This window comes from Condylura cristata, unplaced genomic scaffold (genome assembly GCF_000260355.1).
Source record: "Condylura cristata isolate star-nosed mole 26May11 unplaced genomic scaffold, ConCri1.0 scaffold00020, whole genome shotgun sequence".
Classification (NCBI taxonomy): Eukaryota; Metazoa; Chordata; class Mammalia; order Eulipotyphla; family Talpidae; genus Condylura; species Condylura cristata.
The window spans coordinates 2,730,101-2,754,093 of NW_004567121.1; the positions used below are offsets into that span (position 1 = coordinate 2,730,101).

At 50.2% G+C, this 23,993-nt stretch overlaps 1 protein-coding gene across 1 annotated transcript; it reads right to left on the reverse strand.

Annotated features, from left to right (window-relative positions):
- Window positions 1-6,302: 6,302 nt before the first annotated feature.
- Window positions 6,303-12,787, reverse strand: NEURL3 (neuralized E3 ubiquitin protein ligase 3). Its single transcript, XM_012727335.1, is given in 5 exon segments — window positions 6,303-6,460; window positions 6,463-6,612; window positions 7,269-7,334; window positions 8,173-8,658; window positions 12,760-12,787. Coding segments are annotated over 5 exon segments (888 nt in total).
- Between the last annotated feature and the right edge of the window lie 11,206 nt (window positions 12,788-23,993).

Below are 23,993 nucleotides of genomic sequence, written 5' to 3' on the forward strand. Positions count from 1 at the left end.
TCTAGTCTCCAGGAAAGCCCCAGATCTATCCCCAGACTTAATGGAGGCTGGTTTCCTGCTCATGGCAATCACTGACCAGCTCTGGTTGCACTTTTACTTTCCTTTTACTCTGTTATCCTCGTGACCATGATTCATTAAATACATCCTGTTCGCTTTGATGCAATGAAATTTCTTCCCCCAAATCTATAAATCTTGGACTTCTAGGAAAGTGAAACTTAATAAAAGCCTGTTTCTCTCCTGCTCTGCCTGACATGCAGGGCTGGGGTGGGAGACAAGACAACTGATGGCGGCCGGCAGGTGGATCAGCGCTCCTGTGGCCAACTTGGACAGTGGGGGTTTCTGTGGCCGCCCCACGGCCAGCCTGCGCTTTAGGGGCTGCGGGGGCTCCTTTGCTTCAGCCACGCGGCCTCCCCCCGCACGTCCTGCACTGCTCTGTCTTTTCGTGTGTCCTGCACACCATGTGGAAGGCCAATTTTTCCACCCACGTCCCCTAGGAGACCAGTTGAAATGTCACTTATTCTTCCAAGTTTCTCCTGCTCCCAGGACTAATGTTGCCTTTCTCTTTTCTCCCACTAGCCTGTCTATGTCTATTTTGGGGTGGGATTTTCTTGCGTAATTTTCAACTTGAGAAATAATTACATCCTATAAAATCTATTCCTATAAAGCATGCAGTTTACTGGTCTTTAGTATATATTTACAAAGTTGTGCAACCATCAGCACAATCAATGTTAGAACATTTTCCTCATGCTATGCCCCTGAATTATCATTTTCCATTCCTCCAGCTCCCAGCTCCCAGCTCCTGGTACTTCTTACCTCAATAGATTTGCCTGCTCTGGTTATTTCACATGAATAGAATCACATAGATTGTGGCCTTCTATGACTAAGTTTCTTCTCTTAACATGGTTCCAAAATTCATTCATGTTGTAGCATGAATCAAAACGTCATTGCATTTTTATGGCCCAATATTATATACGCATACTATATTTTCTTTATCCATTCATCAGTGAATTGTTGTATTCCACTTTGGGGCAAGTATGACTAATTCTGCTATGAACAATTCATGTATAAATTTTTGTGTATATATAGACTTTTTATCAGTTTGCTTAGTTTTTTGAGGAACCATCAGACTATTCGTAGACAAATATTTTTGGCTTTTATTTTTAACCCATTTTGATTGTAAAATAAAAGCTCAAACATTTCAGTTAAATTTAAATTTACTCAATTACATTTCTGCTATGCTTGTCTTTTTCCCTATGTAACCTCTGTTTTCTCCCAGCTGCTATTATGCATTTACCAAAGTCAGCAGGCAACCAAGAACTGCCCAGAGATCCCAAATTATTGAGGGGTGTACACCCTGAAAGAGAGTTGGACACCCATGGGCACAAAGGCAATGGAAGCCAACTCTTAATGTGAAAGATCTTTAATAAAATTCATGTGTGCAGAGAATCTTCATACTTCAAACTACAATGCTAGTTTCCCAACAAAGCCCCCCAATTACTCACCCCACCCCACCATAGGCAAATATCTAGCCTAACTGGGTTGACCCAAAGCAGGGCCACGGAGGCCTGAAAACTTGCCACAGAGTAGGCACCTTCTGGTGAGGAACAAGAACGGGTAGGTCTGGGACGGAGGAAGAGGCACAAAATGACAATAAATATCACGGCTGCCGTCATCTCTGCCACCGACAGCCTCCCTGCGTGTCTCTCACACACGTCTCTTCCAAGTCCCTACATGTCTGTCCTCCATGTCATCTTCCAAGAAGTGCCAGGGTATAAGTTGGGTCACAAAAGCCAAAGAGAGCTAGGCCTGCCTGCCTTTATTGTTCAAGAAAGGCTGCTCAGCTATGCCCCTGGATCCCAGTGGCTCCCTGCTCGAGACATCTGTTGGATGGAATGCTGGGACTTGTCACCTAAGGCAGCATGTATCAGTGGGGGAGGGGAAAGGGTGCCTCCCTTTAGTGGAGCTATGTCTTGAACACCAACACACACACACGATATTTTATATTTTTTACATACATGAGTTTTACCATATTTTGCATTCTGCATGTCAGAAATATACTGATAACTTTGTTTTTTGGATCCACAACGTGGTGGTCCACATAAGCACAAGCCTTGGTTGATATAACCATTTACCTATTGGTGATGTATAAGATGTGATTCCAAGTTTTCTTCTAAGTTGTCACACGTGTACTACAAGGAGCAGCTTTGCACATACTCAGTAATACACTCGATTCATATTCTTTTTTTTTTTTAAGATTTACTTATTTGTGCACACAGAACTGGGATACAGACCAGAAGTGCAGGGGGTGAGAGGATTCACCAGAGACAGAGTGGGGAGCAGAACAGGCTGCCTGATGAAGTACACTGCTGAGGGGAGCAGTGGGCGGGTCAGGAGAGGTCTGCCACGCCATGTGGAGGATCGAACTCATGCGGCTGTGGTGAGCTTCACATTGCTGCACTTTAACCCATTTCACCACCAGGGAGGGCCCCTCCATTCATTTTCTTAATGCCTTCTTTGCCACCTCATTCACTTGAGTGATTTCTAGAGTAGGTAATCCTATTATATTAGCAGGAGTTAATCTTCAAGTTAATCTATGTTAATTTATCTTCAAGTTTATTAATTTTTCCTCTTGAAGTTCAAATCCTCTATTAAGCCCCTCTAGTGACCAACATGGTGTGGCGGATCTCTCTTGGCCTCCCGGCTGCTCCCCTCAGTGGGACAGTGTTTTGGTACATCTGCCTATTCAGCTCCCCACTCCGTCTCTGGTGAAATCTCTCACTCCCTGCACCTCTGGCCCATACCCCAGTTCTTGTATGTGTAAATAAATAAATCTCTTAAAAAAAAAAAGTTTTGTGTTTTTCAATTCCAGAATTTTATTTGGTTATTTTTATAATTTCTCTTTATCAATAGTCTCTATTTAGTGAGACATTGATGACATACATGGTTTCCTTCAGTACTTTGAACATATTTATAAACTAGGTGATTTAAAGCCTGTCTGGTAATTCCAACATTTGGCTGCCTTAAGGACAGTTTCTAATGACTCATTTCTTCCTTCACTTGGGTCATCTTTCTCTGTTTCTTTGTGGGTGTCATAATTTTTTTTAATGGGTCTTTCAGACAGTGTGATATGAAACCCCTCCCCCAGCCCACCCCACCGCCAAGGCTTGCTGTTGCTGCCTTGTGTTTGCTTAATGATTTGCCTAAATGAATTCCATAAAGTCTGTATTTCTTGTGCAGTCACCTATGTCTTTCTCCGTTAGTCTAATGGTTAGGGAAAGAGTGGACCCAGATTTCTTTAAATGCCTTGAGCTAGAAAATCTTCCACCCTTTGCCAAGGAGTCGTGTGCAGTGGGCTGAGGTTGCCTTTAACTCTCACAAAGTTTCCAAGTCTGTTTAGCCTTCACTTCCTTCTTGCACAAGACCATGAGGTCAGCCAGAAAAGAGACATCTAGCCCCTTTCAGGTCTCTCCTGAGAGAGAGGTCTGCACATTCAGTTTTTCCAAGTCCTCTATGATTATCTAATTTCTCAACTGTTAACTTTTATCTGGGCTCTTGTTTACTTCCGTCTGTCATCACAATTACACAGAGGATAAGGATCTTACCATTGAGGCCTGAATAGCATTAGATAATCCCTGGAGGAAAAGGGTTTCCCACAGAGTCCAAGTTAAAGAATAACTGCACTCTAAATGAAATTTTTCCAGGTGTGATAGAGCTCTCTGAGGAGACCTTGACCTAGTTTGTCCCCTTTTGGGGCTGCAAGGCTGCAGGTTTTCAAGGTTACTAAGAAGCATGGACCAGAGGGGAGGGGCCTGGCCAAGTTCAAATCCCACAAAGCCCAATGCTCTTTCCAAAGTTGAGTAATTTCCTTTGAATAAACACTCTTCAGATTATTGTTAGCCTTTGGTTAGTTTCCACTAAATTTTGAATTTATTATATAAATTATAATTGATAAACACGCCAGTATTTGTGGCCATTATGGAGGAATGTCTTATAGGCTTATTCCACTATACCAGAAGTCCCACCTCTGGTGAGAGATCATTTCTAAGATCTGCCTTGCTTAGGGGAAAACTGATAAAAAGGTATCCACTGGAAATAGGATTAAAGTACTGCCCTAACCCTGGAGGCACCTGGGTTTCTTAAGGCATTTTCAAGATGGAAAAATTTCCTTTAGGATCCATAGGAGCCATTCCAAAATATTGGGGTAGTCTTAGTCGAAAGTCAGCAGGTGCCAGGGCTCATACCCAGGTCCCAAAACTTAACCTGCCCCACTCTCTTGGCTGTATCCCCAAGGGTGGGGGGGGTGCCTTTTCCAGGGGAAGAGAGCTGGCGTATTTGAGTACCTCCTCTAATCTACAAGAGTCATACTCAGCCTCACAACTTGCCAGCAGAACAAAAATCTTATTTCCTCTTTACACAGAGAAACAGTTTCTCAGCAGTCTAAGTCACTTAGAATGCTAGCACACTCTGGATGGCGGTGAGGGGACTCCACTTTGCATGAGAGCTGCCCCAGTGTCTTCAGAGCCAACATCCCCACCCTCTGCTGGCTACAGTGTGGGTAGGAAGACACCATGGAGGTGCCCAGTACAATTTTGAGCACCAGAGGTTGGAACCTCCTTTTTCACCATTTCATCTGAAAGACAACTCCCCGCCCGTCATGAAACTGAGCAACAGCAAAGCACAGGAGCGACTTGTGACAGGGGTGGGGGAAACAGGGTGCCCCAGGTTGTGAGTCCTCACCCACATCCCACATCGTAAGACCCCAAATCAGACACCAGAAAAATACTTTAAAAAGGTGTATTTAGGGGACCTCCCTGGTGGCATGAGGGGTTAAGTTTCAGCACTATGAAGCTATGACCCCATGGCCCTGGCACAGCAGACCTCTCCTGACTTCAGGTGATCTGCCTGTCCTGCTCCCCATTCTGTCTCGGGTGAATCCTCTCACCCTCCCCCCTTTCTTGGCCTGCAGCTCAGTTTTTGTATTCATAAATAAATAAATATTAAAAAAATAGTTTATTCACTAGGGGAGTAAGAAAAGGGAGGAGACAGTGAGAAAGGCCCATAGGTGGCACCGTCTGAGACCAGGGTGCAAGCCAAAGCCAGAAAAGTGAAAGAAGTCGCATCCACAGACTCATTCTCCTTGAGAGCAGCATGGCTACTCTGCTCTTCCCCTGGTTCCTCCTCGCAGCCCCCCCGCCCCACGACCCCCACTTTCAGGAAGGCTTATGTTGGGAGTTGTAATGCTTAGAGCCTGAGCTCTCCATGGTTCAGAGACGGGTGGACCCTGGAAAGGCCCACCTACACTCTGAGTGTCTCCGCTGGCTTGTCATTTCCTCCTCACTGTTTCTCTAATAGCTTGTCCCCCTTCCCCTCAACAAATACCTGCTGAGGTGAGCTCCCAGTCTGTCCCTTCATCAGGAGACAGTTTCCAGGTGGTTCCCCTACATCAAGGGAGGCAGGAAGGAAGCCTGGTTGTGACTTCCGTGTGGGGAATGTAGGCCTGTTCCCCTTTATGCGCCCACCAGAAAGGAGCCCACAGCTCACGTTCATTTAGCTCACTGCGTGCCCACAGTGTCTGTGAGGACAGGAAGGAAGTCCCCAAATGCCACGGCATCCTGCCCGATCTACAGCTCCACACACTCCCTCTGACTCAACTCATTTCAAAATCATTCATAAAAGACAACACTTTAGGTTGATCTCAGAAACTGACAAGAGAAGTAGCGCAAAAACAGTGCTCTCTCATGTGCTGGAGCATCTTCAGATGCACAATCTCAGTGGGACTGTGCAACCACCCTTCCAGGCAGGCAGGGTGAGTAACTGAGACTCTCGTTACAGAGGATGTTGTCAGAGGAGTCCCAGCTTCTACACTGGGCTTCGATACTCTGCGCGGATGCCTCGTGCACCAGCCCGGGCTCCTCAGGACCCAGGGGCGGGCAGGGCTTCCACCAGACATGGGCAGTGCTTAACTTCCTGAGCTATATAACAGCAGTCAGGGCATCCCTTTCTGAGCAAATCTTCTCACCAACGCACTGGGCTCTTGGGACTTCTGTGCATCAGATCTCTCTATGCCCATGGGAACTGTACCAGGCAGTCACACAAAAGCCTTGGCAGGCTCTGGGTACACACGAACGAGGAGCTGAGCACGTGTGCAGTGTTAGCTGGCACACTGGGGAACATCTCTCTGCGACGACTCCCCGCGGTAACAGCTCTGGAGAGGGCAGAAAGGAGGGCTCTTCCTTGCTCCACTGGCCCCAAAGTGTTGGGGAGGGAGGAAGAACCAGTCCCCTTTTGCTTTCTTCTTTCTGCTACACCTGTGGCTGACAGGTCTTTCGGATTCTTCTCCAGAGAAAGTGGGGCAGTATCTGCTCTCCTCGCGGGGGCTGCCCTAGGTCCAGTCTGGACCCATGCACCAGTCCGGCTGCAGGGCTCTCTCTTGTCCTTGGAGCAGGAGTGCCCTGCACTGAGCCATGGCCTTGATCTCACAGCGACACAGGGGACACATGGCCGTGTCCCTGAGGACTTGCCAGGCGCAATGGTGACAGAAGAGTGAGTGGCCACAGGGGACAAGGCAAGTGTTGGCGGCATGGTGGTAGCAGATGACACACTCCTCTTCTGCTGTGGTGTTGAAAAGGGACAATACTGGCTAGAGGCACATGAGGGCAAAGAGCAGGCAGCCTACTCACACTGTAACCACAGGGAAGACAACGGTAGCTCGTACCCCGAAGAACACGACGTCATGAGCAAATGTTCACCATGTAATCAAGTGAAAAATGAGGGGAAAACTACAGTGGGCATAAACAGAGTTCCATAAAATTATAATAATAAAAAAAAGAAAACAAAGCATAAACAATTCCCTATAGACATATGACTATAAAATAAAAATACGGGGAGGAAATCCACTTAACAGGTAATGGATGTTTTTTTTTTTTTTAATCTTTTACTTCCTTCTTTATCCTTAAATATTTATTTCACTCCAACCTGGCAAATACTATGGATATGGATTGCTTTTTTAAAGCAGGGACAATATAACTAATATAACTTATCTGGACATGAACGTGCTCTTGTAGCTTGTAAAGTTAGCTGATGTTCTAGAAGGCAGAGCTGTGAAGTGACTCTTAGCTTTCCTGTAGGCAGAGAGCAATCTTTTGGTCTAATGCCTGAGGAGACTTGCTAGGACTTGGAAAGACTCCCCTGTACTGCAGGGTCCCCAGCCTCCCCCAGTTTGCCTGTTGCTGATACCCCGAGTACCTGGTGCTTGGGGAGCCACTCACCTGTAAGCTGAAAGTCATGTCGGACAACCTTGGGCACGGCTGTGGGGCGGGCGCTGGCTGTGGGATCTGAGGCAGACAGAGAAACTCAGGGCCCAGGGAAAGCAAAGCCAGGGTGCTCTTACCCTGCAGCCCTTCAGACAGTATCCATCTGCTTTCCTTTCTGGGGTACCACGCTGGCACTTCCCACTAACCTTATGGCCCCGTTCTAGCCATCACTTTCCCAGTTTAATCCAGCACAAATTTATAGAACTGCAGATTCGTTTTCCTGATCTTCTTCAGGCAGTTCCTTTTTGGCCTCCTGCCACCTGAGAGCAGAACCTGGGCCTTACCCAAGGCTTTAAAATCCCCGCAGAGGCAGAGAAAACAGGTGCGTGGGCCCCACCCCAGACCTACCAAATTAGGGGCACCAGGGTGAAGCTCCAGCAGTGGTGACAAGGTATTTGAAAAACAAAGCAGCTTGGGGAGAACAGGCTGCCAGTGCAGGGCTCGGATCACCAGCACAGCAGTGCCAATACTTTGTGGCTGCCCCTTTATCTACTTGAGTCACTGACATCCCCCCTCCTTTCAGGCAGCTGGATGGCTCTCGTTGCCCTGTCACTGAGTGAATGTCTGGACTTCGTCCCACCAGCGGTCTTCTCGCTCACCTCTGACCCCCAGTTACTGCTGCCCCCAGTGAACGCCTACTTAGACTGCAAAGTCTGGCCCTTGTGACAGGTGGCCAGCTATTTAACTGGTGTCTAGGGTGCTGGGCATACCGTCTTATCATTCTCTAGGGATAAGACTGCCCTCCCTATGAGAGGTTTTTCAAACCCCATCCTGAGCTGATGGAAAAACTGACTATGAATGAATGCGGGGTTCCACCGCAGCTCCCACTGCCCCCAGAGGCGCCCACTCATTGCCTCACCCAGTAGTTCGATGGCCTTGGTGGTCCCGTACACGTCCATCACAGCCCACAGTGGGTGGCCCAGCGGCACATTTTTTCGCAAGCGGATGGGGCAGTTGGAGTTGACCTGAAGGAAGAGCCGGCCGCGGGAGTTCACCCAGAAGCACACCACGTTCCCGGGAAGCACGCAGTGGTTGGGCAGCACCGCCGCCCACGTTGGGCTCTGCTGCTCCAGGTCTGGGCACAGGAAGGGCGGCAGGCAGGGCCCCCACACGCGCGTGGGGTCCAGGCGAGTGAAGCCCACGCGGAGCCCACCGTGCCAGTGGCTCTCGTGACACAGGATGCGCAGCACCACCCGCTCGCAAGGCTGCACCGGCCGTGAGCTGAACACGATGCCATCGTGGAACGTAGCTTTCCGGCGGGCAGTGCTCTGCCCCTTCTCCAGACACACTTGTGTGCCCTTGGCATCAGCGTGGAAAAGAAGTCTCCCTTGGGGTGCCTGGTCATCTGTAGGGAGCATGGGAGGGCATCAGTACAAGCCCCAGGCCCACGGGCTTTTCCCGGACACTCAGCTATCAGCACTTGGGGCCACTCTCACCGTGGCCCTGGGGGCACTGCTCTCCCCCCTCCCCTGAGTGTGCGCACCAAAGGTGGAAGGTGTGCTCATCGAAAGGTGGGGAACGCGCTCGGACTGCTCAGGTGTGAGTTTCCACAATGAACCTCCCTAAGCCTCAGTTCTCCTCCAGAAGGGAGGGTATACAAGTTCAAGGACCTGATACCAGCACTCTCCACACCTGCAATGGCTATGATTGCCTTTACATAGAAGCAGCTGGTTGTAGAACAGTGGCTATAACATGATCCTCGGTGTGTTCAACATGCTTATTACACACATGCACATATATGTTATACACACACAGAGAGAGAGAGAGAGAGGTACATGTACCTGTATTCACACACACGGGTCTAAACAACCTGAAACAACCTGTTGTATCTAAACCTGAAGGGGCTGGACCTGCCAGCTGTTGTGGGCCTTGGCAGATGGGCCCGGCATTAGCACTGTGTTTTCCTCCTTGCTTGTCTGCCTCAGAGAACCTATATTGCCTGTGAAGGCCAGGGTCCCAGTGAGTCTGACTTCCTAATTTTGGGAGAGCTAGGGGTCCAGTAGCTCCCCGTGGGTTGGGGGACACGGGTTGGAGAGAACCTCTCAGAATCAAGGACTTGGCCCAGCAAAGGCCTGAGGTGGGCTTGGCAATCAGGGGACTGCCTGACGTGACTCCACATGGCAGCCCTTTCTCCATCAGCCCTTTCTCTCAGCCCTGAGACCTGGGACAAGTTGGGAGAGCTTCCTACCCCTGAACTGCTCTTAGCCAACTCCCCAGGCCTTGTGTCAAGCCTCTCCCCCTTGCTCCTTCTCCTCTTTCTGGGTAGAGATGAGTTGACTGTTGAATCTAAAAAGGAGTGAATTCAGTCAGAGCCAGGCTCTGGCTCCTTCTCTCCCGCCCCCTTCAGGTTCTCCTGGACCCCTTCTCTGACTATGTGCATGCCTGCAAGATTCCAGCAGGCCCTAGAGGGGACTTTCAATCTGGTCCGGCACTAGTGACACCCCGAGTCACTAAGTCACAGAGACTCTACCCCTGACCTCATGAGTGAGAGGTATGTAGCCCATGCCACGACATGAGGGCTGACCTGGCCTGAGGACCTTTGCGCCTGTCCTCGCAGAGTCCTGCTATCCAAGCTCATCGGCCCTCACCCATGTTCCCACCTAAACTGCCATCCCTCCTCCTTCCTTTCCTAAAGGGTCAAACCAGGATTCCCTGCTCCTAGATGTCATGCCTCAAGCAAGAGTGAGGCCCCAAGGTGGGAGAAATGGCAACCAGGAACTGAATCCATGAGCCTGACGCTGGATGGACATTGCTGACTGGCACCCAGGGGCTCATAAAGGGCAGCCATATACAACACCCCAAGTCTAGTCTCAGCTCTTCTGCCGAGGGCAGTGAGGCAGGCCCTGCACCTCTAGGCATAGGCCTCCTTACCCACAATGGAATGCTAGAACTGGCCAGCCAGTGCCTGGCTTCACTAGGTACCTGTCTTAGTTAGGTCCTTAACAATAGGCCTCCCTGGTGGCATAAGGGCTAAAGTCTCAGCATTATCAGGCTATGGAGAGCCACTGCAGCGTGAGTTCTATCTCTGGCCACCCATGGCACAACAGACACCTCTCCTGACCTGCCTGCTGCTCCCCTCAGCAGTGTATTTCAGTACATCTGCCTGTTCGGCTCCCCACTCTGTTTCTGGTGAATCCTTCACCCACCACGCCTCTGGCCTACACCTCAGTTCATGTATGCATAAATAAATAAATCTTTTTAAAAACAAGGTCCTTAACTCGAGGGGTTAACGGCCCACCTAGGCAGGCTTTGGGTCTGGGGCACCAGGGGTGGGGATTGGAGCTTCCCAGGGTAACCAGCCAAGAACACCCCAAGGAGGTAGAACACTTCCCCTCACTTGACTGGGCACCGCCCATCCCTGGCACGGGCATAGGAGGGGGCTTGGTGAGGGTAGGGTCAGCACATTGTCCTCCACACACCAGCAGGGCCCATCTGCCACCACTGGGAAGGAGAGATAACCCCGCCCCCGACAGTGGGCGAGCAGCGTGTGCCCACAACAAGAAGGGGCAGAGCTGGGGTTCAAACTGGCTTTACCCTGCCTCCGCTTCACCCACGGCAGCCCCTGTGGGGACAGGGCCCACCCTTGGTTCAGGAGAATGGGAGACCCAGCACGCTCTTGGGCCTGGACAGTAACCTGCAGAGTCGAGCCCATTCTGACCGGGCACCTCTTGCTCTCCCTTGGGAAAGGATCCTGTGTGGGGTTTGCTCCCATGCCCTGAGCAGCAGCCCTGGCAGAGCCCAACTCAGGTAGGACTGGCTCCATGAGAGCGGGGACTGAGGAGAGGCAGAGGAGCGAGGGGACTGCCCACAGTATGGGGGGAGGAAGAAGACCTGGGGATGTGGGTGCATGAGTGCCTCGCGGGCAGCAGGATCCTGGGGTTCCGGCAGAGCAGGAATTCGACAGTCTGGAAAGCTCACCATATTCCTGCCTCGGGAGCTCTGTCTGTGTCACCCGGCGGCCGGTGGACTTGAGCACCCTTCTCCCACACGCCCACTCACTACTTCACTGCCTCTAGCTGAAGGGCTAAACCTTCACCCACTCAACCCTCCATCAGCCCCAAAGGCTGCCTCTTCATTCCCGTTTTGCAAACCAGGAACAGAGCCCTGTGTGGCTCTCTGAGCAGCCTGTTCCTAGTATTAACCCCATTTTCAGGCAGGACCCCAAGGCTAGATAAGCAGAGTGACTCCCACAAAGGGCCTCGGCCACAATCATTCCGCCTGCCCCCTCTCACGCTCAGCTGCAGCAGCCAGCCTGCGTGCTGGGCTTGACAACAAAGCCCTACTCGCTTCAGGGACTACAAGCCATGGCCTTTTGGATGTCTCTCCCCTCCGCCCCCAACAGGTGGACTCTAGAGAATTCTAGACAATCTTCTCAATGACGTTCTCAGAATCTAAGGGACTGATGGTCAGCCCCCGGGTCAGGGAGGACTCCCAGGACTCTTCGTCATCGTCATCCCCACCCCTTTGGCCCTCAAGCCTCTCTGGGTGCCAGGATGGGAGATGAAGAGCTTGAGTTTTTAATTCAGATGGGTGTGTGGGGATGTCTCCTCCTTTCCAGACAGTCTCAAGCCTTTGCCCTTGGCCCACATGTACTTTCCAGCCTGTTTTATCCCTCCCCACAAGCCGAGGGAAGCTTCCAGAGGGAACTGAACTTGGAGAGGTCTTACAGCCCAAAGTGGGAAAACCCCAGCGCTCACCACGCTGCCAGTGCTGTCTCCATGGCATTGCCATGGCCTGGACTCCAAACATAGTGAGGCCTCAGCACGACATGGCCCAGACTCTGGGTGCTGCCTGCTGCAGGTGTGTGAGCCTCCGGGCTAAGAGCAAAGACTCAAGACTGTCCGGAACGGAGGAGACATCCCCCACTGGATTAAATGCCCATCTGGATTAAAAACTCAAGCCCTTCAATCTCCCATCCCGCCCATGTAGGGAACACTGTAGCCTCGGCTGAGGCCCTATAGAAAACTTTCCCGCCTGGCAAAATTTTTGGTTTGTGTGAGCTGTCAGCCAACAGATTGGGTTGAATTGGCTCTGGCCTGCAGATGAGGAAACTGAGGCCTTGGGACAAATGACTTGCCCAAGTCCCTACAACTCAACTTGGCAGAGCTGAGCTCCTTTGTGTCTCACCAAGTCCCCTAACTCTACACTGTTCCCCACCCCAGGCAGTCTTCCCTCTGCACAACAGGAGCTGAGCGCAGGTAGGTCATTGCATCGCTGCAGGGAGGCAGGGCAGGGCCTGAGTCTTTCCGTGCTGGATTTGTACAGGAACAGAGAAGCTCCCTGCTGGAGCTCATTAGCTAGGGCAGCCTGGCCCGCAGAGGCAGCTAATTCTGAGCAGTGTTTACACCAACCACCCCTCTGCCTCCTAGAACATCTACCCCAGCAACGACAGACCCCCCTCTGCTCCTGGCACCAGCCCAGTGACCAAGGCTAGGCACCCACTTACCAGCTGGGGAGCAGAGCTTGGCTCCCATCAGTCTGAATCCTCAAGCACAGGTCCCTGAGTCCAGAAGGAATTGTCTGAGGAAGTCTAGTGGACAGGTCTCCCAAGACTCAGCAGATCCTCTGCTCAAGAGCTGGGGTCAAGTTACTGGGTTGATGATTAATTATGCTAATGGGAATTTCCCCATGCTATATCCTGGCTTGCAGCAGCCTTCCCACAGTGAGCTAGCCTAAGGGAAGCAGGAACTGGAGTGAGGGCCTGAGTGGGATTTAGGGTCGACTTTTCTCTTACTTCTGATGAGTTTTCTCAACCTCAAAGCAAAGGTTAATGAGTACCTACCCCCGGACCTGCCCCTACAGACCACAGTTCCAGTAATCCTGGTGGCATGTGGCATCTGTACTTTTTAAAATCACCCCCAGAAGATTCTAATACAGAGGCAGGGTAGAGATTTACAGATCCTGGCACAGAGAAGATGCATAATCAATGTTGCTGACTGAATTAAATGACCTGCACCCCAGAACTGTGAATTTTCCCCAGCTCTGGGTCTCCTATGGACAAAAGTACTAAGCACAGATTGAGGGAGGTGTTGACTGTACCCTCAGATTCCACCACAACACATAAATAGCCCTGCAGGAGATCCTAGTGTTTTAGATGTGGCTAAGAAGTCAGACATCTTCTGGCCCCTCCATTTCTGTTAGGGAAACTGAGCCTGGTGACAGGAAACAGGTTTACGCTAGTGCTTCTCTGTGCAATTTGCACATGAGTCTCTGGGATCTTATTCAAAAGTAGATTGATTCAGGAGTTTTAGGAGTGTGTCTGGGATTCTGCCTTTCTAACAGGATAGTCCTGCGGGTCACACTTTAGGTAGTGATAGCCTGTGTTAGTTTGGAGACCTGTGGGTACTCTGGTCTTCTACATCCGGCCTAAGCCCTTCCCAAGGCCCATGATCAAGGTCATGATCAGTGACCACTCTGGACCCAGCTAACTGGGTGGACATTTTCTGTGTATGGCCTGAGGGGGGCTGTGATTAGTGGTTGTTGACTGGGCTGGGGAGGTTGGCTGGTGGAAGGATGAGGGGTTGGGTGACCCCGTGTGCAAAACCAGAAGCCAGGATGGCAGCTTTTACCTGGACAGGGAGGTTATAGCTACCTGACCCTGAATGATTTCTGAAGATGCTGCTGCCACCCTGGACCTTGCCACACTGTGTCCATGTTTTCTCCTTTATAAGTACACTTCTAGAGACCACAAACAAGCTGGTGACTGTCACTACTCAACAAGAATGACCATGACTTCAAGGTTCATGGTTCCAGCTGGACCAGCCTGTGACAAAGTTCCCAAGGTATGGATCAGCTTGCCTTGACTGAGAGATCCAAGTTCAGGGAAAGCCCAGGGCAGTACTGGGGTCCAGAGGTCTCTCCTTCTCCTTCCTGCCCAGCCCTCTCTCTATCTGTAGTGCTGCTGCCTTGGTGGTACCCAGGGCCTGGAGTCAAGGGCACCTTGTTGATTAATCACATACTGCTAAGAGATAAGCATGAAATCATATCAGGGAAATAAAGTCTTGATTGTCAGCTTGTCTGGAAAATTACTGGCACTGTAGACACAAGGCTGCCCTGTGCCTGCAGGCTGAGCTGGTTTGTCCCCATCTGTAGGACCTCAGGCGAGGAGAAGCTAAAAAGGACTTGGGAAAGAAGATATGGAGCATGTGCAGTAGACAGACAGGTGAAGACATGTGAAGGCTTGCTTCTCGGCCGCGGACTTGCACCAGGGACCTGGGACATGGGAGGCTGACAATGGCAGACTATCTGGACTTGTATTTTGATTTTGTTCTTTTCCTTTCAGACTTGTTTGGCTCCTTCTGCCCTTTCCTCTATGGGTCCTCACCAAAAGGTGCCTTAGACATGAGCAGGTTTTCAACCTCAGAGACCCCACTTTGGGCCAACCTAGTTTGACATTTACCCACATGAGGGGGTGGGTAACTTTGAGTGTTTTGTTGGGAAACTATATCCTTTCTTTACTTTCTCTCTATGCCAGGCACACTAATTCTATTAAGGTTCTTTTCTATCAAAGGTCTTATACACCAAGAATGTGCTTTACCTTTATGCAGCAGGGGTCAGAACCCATAGAGTGTGCAAGTTCATGGGTCCCAGAGCGCTCTTCGGTCTCAGTGCTAACAAGACCACTTTACACCATTCTGAATAACACCATTTAGCTGTTATTCATGTCTTCCCATTTGAAGACATGTGGTAACCCATAGGAGGAGCTTTATGGATCTTTAATGGCCAATCACCAGCGTGTGAGGTGGAGGCTGCCCCATGATGGAAGCTGTGTCCTTCTCTCCCCTCAAGACCACACTCAAGATTGTGGTAAATGTTTGTTCCAAGAGAGAACTGACTGCCTTTGAAAGGAACCCAGCCTGGCCCAGTGAATGAGGTGGCTCCTGCTGGCTGTACTTGGTACTGCAGGATGCTCTGAAGCTGGGCATCCTCAAGGCACCAGGTGAGGGGCAGCTCTCAGGGGAGAGGGAGCTGAGGCTTTAGAGGCCTGTGCATCTCTCTCTAGCCCCACCCCACCCTGCCACAGTCCTTCCTCCTTAGGGCCCCCTAACTGGAGATCGACCCTCACTTTGAAGGGGCCCCGTCTTTACAGAGGCTTACATAGAGTCATCTCCTAAAATGCCTCCAGCACTGCTAGAAACCATGGAACAATCTCCTTACAGATGAGGGAGCTGAGGGCTTACCCAGGGTTCAAACCAGCCTGCAGAGGGAACTCAGAGGATACCCAGCCCAACCTGTGTCTCCTGCCAGGTGGCCCTGAGACTCCTCCTGTATTAGTCCTGCCTGTCCTCAGCTCCCTGGGAAACGGGGGCTGAGGTGCCTGGAAAGCAGCACCCAGAGTAATCAGGACCATGAACACAGTAGGCCATTTCCAAGGAGTTCTCAGTGCCAGATAGTGCAATAAGGAGACATCTCTAAAAGCTGCCCATCTGCCTAACTTGTGAGCCAGGACCCCACTCCTCTGAGTATCCACTCAGCTGCAGCTGTTCACAGAGCAGCATTATTCATGACAACCCAGACAAGAGACAATTATCCACCCTGCCTGATGCTGATGGCTGCTCAGATCTTGCTTCACAGTAAAGGACTTGCCCCAGGAAGTGGGAATGCTGTCGTTATGGGGTCAGCTGAGGCTTTTGTGGCAGCTTCTCTGCAGTCTGCTCCTCTTTTGTCCACTCCTGTTTCTACAGGCATCGATCCTGAGAACATTCCCTAATAAACCCTATCACTAATCTGTCTCTGAGGTTACTCCCGGGAACCCAACCTCCCACACCCATCAACAAGAGAATGGAAAAACTGCCTTGCATCATACCATGAAATGCTCATGATGGTTTTAAAAAAAGAACTTCCTGCTATCCACAACCCGGTGGAGAAGCTTGTGGATGTAAGAGAAGATTCAAATGCCACGGACCACGTGCTTCCGTTTAGAGGACTTCAGAGCAGTCTAAATTCATCTGTGGTGAGAGAAGTCAGGATGGAGCTCACCTCTGGGAGCTCATGACAGAGAAGGTAATCAAGGGATACAGTCCTCTAACTATCGGGGGTGTGTGTGTATACTTCTTCATCTGGACCCTCAGATCATGTCAGTGGTACCTTGCTACATATTAGGAAGTGTCTCAGCCCTAAAACGGATTCTGAGGGAGCTTATGAACAAACCAGAAAATCCTGCCCTGCCCAACAATGGATTTAGCTAACACTGCCGCCAGGTGGTGAAAAATAGAACTGCTGTGGACCTAATAACCGGGACGGAAATAGGACCACAAAGGCTCCCAGCACCCTAGACCTGCTGCCCACACACCTTTGTCTCTGGGTACTCCATCTCCTTCCTACCCACTTCCTTCCTGACCATAAGCTCCCCAGTCGCTTTGAGGGTCCACTTGTCATTTAAATAACTGAGATGCTCAGATTACATTTTCAAAACTCTATAGCTATGTTCTACCTGTAAGAAAGATAATTAAGTACAATAACACAAATACTGGAAAGAATTCTCTACTAAGCAAATACTAAAAAAAGGATGGTGTAGCAATATTTATGTCAGGCAAAATAGATATGAAAGTGAAAGTCATCACATAAGGCCTCACTTAAAGTCTTTAATAGGGTCTTAGAAACAGCGACTTTAAGCAAATACATGGGACAGCTGGCCCTTGAATGTTCAAGTTCTTTGTCGACTGACATTGTTTTTCTTTTCCATCAATATAAAGAAATGATGTTCAAAGAAGCAACCACATAAGGATTAATGGAGTAACTCACCAAAAGGATAAAATGATCTGGAACCTGAGCACCCCTAATAACTTCAAAATATATACAGCAAGTATTTATTGGCTTACACATCATTAGGGATTGTGGCAAAGTCATAATGTTAGTATGCGATTTTATACAAAACACTGTGGACTCCAGACTTCCCTCACCATCAACAGAAATGTTTCCTTTCACATGATCCAATCTAGATTTACTTTCTTCACCCTTCACTATTTGTAAACGGAGGGAGGAAGCAGTCCAGAAATTTCTCATCACAATCAGTGAGTAACTGCACATATTTGACAATAGAAATGTACATACTCAGGTGTTTTTCTTAAAATAGCCATTGTCGGGGTGGGAGAGTTAAAAAAAATAGTCATTTTCTGTTCTGTCACAAATGCATGAGCCTCAGTCTGGCCTGAATAAATTTTCTTTACACCTACAGGACCATCTACTACACAATGAGGAAAGGCCTGTTTCTTAAGACACTGCATTGCAATGATCTAAGTTTTGTAAACTAAATCATACTCCCAAACACAGTCACAAGCACTTGGATGTGTATTGGATGTGTGTGTGTGTGTGTGTGTGTATAGTGCTCTTCCCTGTTCTGTAATTTTAAATTAGCAAAGGAGAGTGCTTAAAAAAACAGAAACATTATCTCATCCAAAGTCTGGCTCACATAGAAGAAACAGACCCAGCGAGAGTTTTCTCAGAGCCTGGGAGGTAGTGCAGCGACTGTGAGCGCTAGAACCTGTCCTCTGATTCCATTTGGAACTGGGTTGAGCTTCCTATAACAGAAACCTGGCACAGTGGGTTGGCCACAAAGGAATTAATTTTGTTGGAAGAACAAGAAGTCCTAGATTGGACCTCCCTGATGGCACAGGGGTTAAAGTGTCAGCACTATCAAGCTATCATCAATCTCTGCTGCATGAGTTCAACCCCTGGCTGGGTTGTTAACCCACATGGCGCAGCAGGCCTCTCCTGCTGCTCCCCTCAGCAGTGTATCTCAGTAGATCTGCCTGTTCTGCTCTCTACTCTGTCTCTGGTGAATCCTCTCAGCCCCTGTGCGTCTGGGCCTCATTCTCTGAGCCTGGGGATGCCCTTTCCATTTGGAGAAAAGTCAGTCTAAGGTGTCCCCGGTACTTTCTGACGTTCCTATCATCTTTGTCTAGAGGGCTCTATATAAAAGGGGGGCCCTAGGCTGGGCTATGGGGAGGGGGAGAGACAGAGGGAAGTAAGGGGGACTGACCCAGGTGAGAAAATTTTTGCTTCTGAGCTCAGAAATCAAAGTTTATAGTGCTCTTCCCTGGTCTGTAAGATCCTGCCCACCCTGGGTCCTCTGTAACTCTGGTTGGCTCTGAGAAGAGGGCAAGATGTAAGGTGTAAGCCTGGTGACACACACCAGGTGGATTTGTCACACATAAATCTCGCTGTCTTCACAGAACACCTCGAGGTGCATGTCCCGTACAGCTAAGGAGAATGAGGCCCAGAGGAGAACTGGCCTGCCCAACACAGGGCAAGACTGGGAGTTGATCTCTGAGTCTGTTCCCTTTCTGAGGATGGGTACTCTGAGGATGGACTCAGACAACAGCAGGTCCTCAGCCCCATTCTGAGTGGGCGGGCAGCTCAAGCAGCAGTGGGCATCAGGCCTGAGGGTGGAGGGAGCTGCAGTGTGGTGCCTGGTTGCCAAGCTCTTGGTCCAGGGCTGCCTCCACCCCCTTCACAGTCAGCAGGCTCCATTCCATGGAGCTCAGTGTCCTACTTCAGGGCAGATTCCTCTATTCCTCAATCTGGAGGGCAAAGAAAGTTTCCCATGATGCACTAGGCCAAGCCCATGTCAAGCCCTCTTGTCTTCCTCAGTCTCCCTACACTTGCTGGGAATGCAGAGCCCGCCTAGGTTTCCCCCTGGACGAGGGTGCCCTCCACCCTCAGTCCTGCCTGCCTTCTCAGTGGCCTGCAGAGGACCCCTACCCTAACTCTAGCATGGCGATGGAGCAGGGGTTATAGATAGGGAGGATGGGACAGGGTGGAGGTACATGGAGTGATAGCAAGGAAGAACCCAAGCCCTGCCTTTTTCCAGAAGAGGTGTGACAAACAAAAATAAAGAGATGGTGGACTTAAGTAAAGAGTCCTCAGTTGGTTGTATGCAGCCCCACCTGCATGGCTTTTATGAGAAAGCAGCAAATCATAAGAAAACTATCTCCTTGGGAAGACTACATTGGAACAGAAACTCCAAGTTGATGTCAGGTCTGCCTCTCTCCATAGCAATGTGGAAGGGGCATGCCACAGTGGCCAAACCTTAAATCCTAAATCCCTGCAAAGAGCCTCAGACAATGATCAGTTCCTCTGACATGATTAAGAACATAACGGTGGTGGTGGCTCCACGTCTAGAGCATACAGCTCCTCTTTCTAGTGCCTTTCACAACCCAGAGAGGTATCGCTTTGTGCATGCTACAGATAAGGAAACTGAGGTTACTGAGGTTAAGTAACTTGACCAAGGTCACATATTTAGAAAGTGGAACTTTTCAAAATACTAAGCTGGAGAAATGCTCATCATTTGTAGAGAAATTCTCAATAAGGCATGAACACAGGTTTCCAGTTAACCCTCAATTACCCGGAAAAGTCACTTCCCCAGAATGCCCTACACACATGTGCAAATGTGCATATTTGCCCATAAATCTTCAGATTAGCAGAGCTCTTGACAAACAGGCCAGATCACTGTGGCGGGGGGTGGGGGGGAGATGTACAGAAACCAGCAACTATATTCTCTGAATTCCACTGTGTACTTGGAGATCCCCAGGTAAAAAGTGGCAAAACTACCTCCTGCAGAGCGAGTGGCAGCCCAGGGTCTGAGGCAGCCAGCACCAGAAGGGACCCAGACATCCACCTGGCTTCCCTCCCTCATCCCTTCTGTCCCAACCGGTAACCCAGTGTTGACAGGCCACCTCCATCTATTTTCTGCAGTGGGGGTTTGGGGAAGCAAGAGATTGGTCTGCACCAGATATGAGGTCCACCAAACTGTCACGAGGCCTTTATTTTCTTTCCTTCTCTGGAGCTTAATTTTCCCACTGTTTGGTCAGGAATCAATGACTTCTTTCTGGAAAGGGTTATGAGTCAAAAGTTTTAAGTTTAAGATCTCCGTTACATATTCTTTGTTTTGTTTTGTTTTTACAGTCCTTAAATATAAAGCCCTATAATGATGGCACCAGGACTGATAGACTTTCAAGAATGTTCCAGAATAAGACCCACCGCTGCTCCACATCCTACTTTCAAATTCTCTTTGAGCTTCTTCAAATGGAGATGCTGTATATAGAAGTTGATTCAAAATGTTGTATTCCTGAAAATTATTTAATGTTAAAAGCCAATGTTATTTCAATAAAAACTTCAGGAGAAAAATAGAGATGCTGCCAGCCTTCTTTGTGAGCAAGGATTCCCATCACCTGTCAGGATTAGAGTGTCCCCCTCCCTCAATCAATCACTTTTTTTTTAAACAGGGGAGAGCGTGAACACAGTCCCCCACTACCACAAATCACGCAGTCGAGTTTCCCACATACAGGGACATCACATGGGTCAGCACATCCCGAGTGCAATGGGTGAGCCTCACCCTGGCAAAACCACCTTCGTGATCATGGCATCTCTCCTGCCAGATATCAGTCAATCACTTTTTAGAAACAAAACAAGTTAAGTTCTCTGTGAGATGATGGACAAGTCCAGGGCGTGATCGAACTCACATCCCTTGGGGCCTGGCAGGTATGAACACTGAGCAGAGACCAATGACAGAACCCTCCCACGTAGGGAGACAACCTGGGGGCTGTGGGAGCTGCCAGGATCCACCTGCCCAGTGAAGGGACATCTGCTGCTCAGCTCCTTCTGGGGTATGTGCATCAGGTGAGGTATGGAGGAGAGAGGTTAGAAATCTAGAATGTTATGCAGCACTTCCCTGTTTTATTAAGATTTTTTAAAAGTTATGCATTTAGGGCCCTCCCTGGTGGCGCAGCGGGTTAAAGCACAGCACTGAGAATCTGAAGCCACTTCCGCATGAGTTCGATTCCCGCCTGCTGCCTGCCCCGGAGGAGACCACATGGCGAGCCAGACCTCTCCTGACCCGCCCGCTGCTCCCCTCAGCAGTGTATTTCATAGATCTGCCTGTTCTACTCCCCACTCTGTCTCTGGTGAAGCCTCTCACCGCCCCTGAGCCTCTGGCCTGTACCCCAGTTCTGTATGCATAAATAAATCTTTAAAAAAAAAAAAAGTTATGCATTTAAGAGCTGGGGTGGAGGCCAAACATACAGGAGTGGAGTGAGAGGATTCACCACAGACAGAATAGAGAGCTGAACAGACAGATGGATTGAAATATGCTACTGAGGGGAGCAGCGGGTGAGACCGGAGAGGTCTGCTGCACCGTGTGGGTCAGCTCCCTAGCTAGGGATTGAGCTCATGCTGCAGCAGCTGTGGGTAGCTTCACAGTGCTGAGACAACCCCTGGCTCCATCAGGGAGGCCTACTTCCCATTTTTTAATGTTGACAATCAGACTATTTCAAAACAAAACTGAACTGTTGGAGGCTTGAAGAGAAAACTGCAAGGGGCCATATCTGCTGAGCAGTCTGATCTACCCAATCCTCCAGATAGAAGGGAGGTCCCTCAGAGTTAGGTGGTGATCCCCCTTTAAGAAACTCCTCCCCCAGGGGACCCTACATGGCCCCTGGAGCCCTAAGTGGGAGCCTCCCTGGGGCACAATCCAGGAGGACTCTCTGCCTTCCATCAGGTTCCCTGGGCTGGGGGCTGGGCAGCCCCAGCCCCAGCAAATGGGCAAACAGCCCGGTATCGTCAGCTGCCACTGGTCTCTCCACTTCCCTTCCATCTTCTCTCCATCAGCATCTCCACAACAGGGAAAATGCCAAACAGAGAGGAAAGGTGCTTGCTCCTTCTTCAGCAAGGAGATGAGCCCAGGTAGCTCATGAGGGAATGCGTGTGGCTTGACAAGTAGGAGAAAAGTATGTCTCTTGCTGAACCATTGACATTTGAGAGGGGAACAGCTGGGACCCCTGTGGACCACCCAGAGCCAGGGCCAGGCAGCCCCTGCCCTGTACCCCCACCCCCTTCATCAATGACAGTCATGTTTGGAAACCAGACCAGAGAATATTCCAGAATGTAACAGAATAAGACAGAACAACCTCTGCTCCCCATTCTAACTCCAAGTTCTTGTCTGGTTCCTGAAAAAGGAGATGCTCCCAGCTTTGTCCCAAAATCCAGGGACTCCCTTCACCCCTCAAGATTAGCAGTCACTGCCCCTCTTCTTAACCACTTATAATACTGAAATACCTCAACGTCAGGATTAGCTACTCCCACCACCTCAAGCTCCTAGAGTGGCCCCCACTACCTGGCCACCTTAATGCCTTCCCCCCACCCAGACTTGGGCACAACATGGAGAGCCCAGGAGGATATCCCAAAGCATCTGATAGTCAGCAGCCATGCTGACCTAGCCCTGCCAGCCACACTCAACAGCACTGTCAATGAAGGGTGTGTGTGTGTGTGTGTGTGTGTGTGTGTGTGTGTGTGTCTCCTCCCCACATGTGCAGATGATCCTCCATGCACCTGACCTTGGCCTCTGTTGTATGCTTGTCCTTGTATGCACATGCATCAATCAGAACCTCTATGCCACTGCCATCTCACTGTCTTTAGGACTCTTCTGCATGAAAGCAGCTGTGTCCCGGATCCTGCCTGGGAGCTCACAATGTCCCTGCTTACCGGGCAAATTCAGTGCTGAGTCTACAAGCTGGACCAAGGCGGCAGTGCTGTAGGCCAGGCCAGGTGTTCTCATGGCCCAGGAAGATGAACCATCAGCATCTCTTTGCCACACCTGTTCTGAGGTCAGAACAAACTTGAGTCCAGAAAGGTCCCCAGAGCCAGAGAGGTTTTGTGACTGAGAAAGACAGAGGGACAGCCTTCTGCTGAGTTGGGGCCCCCAGGGGTCAAAATCTACACAGGTGTCAGCCTGAACAAGCTGGTGAGGGGACTGCCCTGTAAACCCTGACCCACTCCCTCCTGGCAGTCCAACCTGAAAGATATGATTAACTACTACCTAGAGAGCAGGTTTCTTCCCTGGGTTAAGTGTCAATTCAAATAAACCTGCTATGTTGGGCGTCACTATGTCCACTGGGATGTTGGCCAGAGGGCAAAGCCCTGCCAGTCTGAGGGGCCTGGAAGTGATGAGGCAAAAGGATGTTTTAAGTGGCTCTTTCTCAAGTTGGTTTCAGCTAGCCTCTATCATGGGAAGCCAGGCCTGTTCTGAGAACAGGCAGAGAGCCCAGGAGTATTAATATGACTTCCACAAGAGTCTGAACAGCTTCGCACCTTTAGCCCCAGGAGGGTGCCTAGGAATTTGCAAGTTGGTGGAGGAGGAACAGAAAACAAAAAAATGCACAGAGGCCAGAGGGACCACAAAGGTGGGGACAGGCGGAACTGCTGGAGGTGGCCGAAGGCCTCTGCCACCTATACCAGACAGGCTCAGTCACCTGAGCCACCAGGAAGGCCAGGGAGACCATAGGCTCCAGAAAAGCCGGTGGGGGCCTAACGAGGCGTTCTCCCCCTCACTCAGCCCTTTCTGCCCTGAGCCCTTCCTGGCCCCACTTTCCGGGGGCGGGGGAAAAGAGGAACTATGTGGGGGCGCGGGGGTTTCAACGAAGCCCGAGGGGCCAGCGATGCTCCGGTCCAGGAGCGCCTTGCCAGGCAGTAATTTAGGCCCTAGAGAAATATTGGCGGCCTTGGCTAACCGAATTATTCTTTCGTTTTGAACCAGCTCCCCTTTTTGACTCAGATCCGGCCCAGCAAAGAAAGCGCTTTCCGAAAGCCCCGCCCCGTCCTCGCCTAGTAGCGAAAGGCAGAGGCACAGGGTTGGGGGTGCAGCGCCCGCGCCGGCTGGAGCCGCTCGGAGTCGCGCTCTCCCCA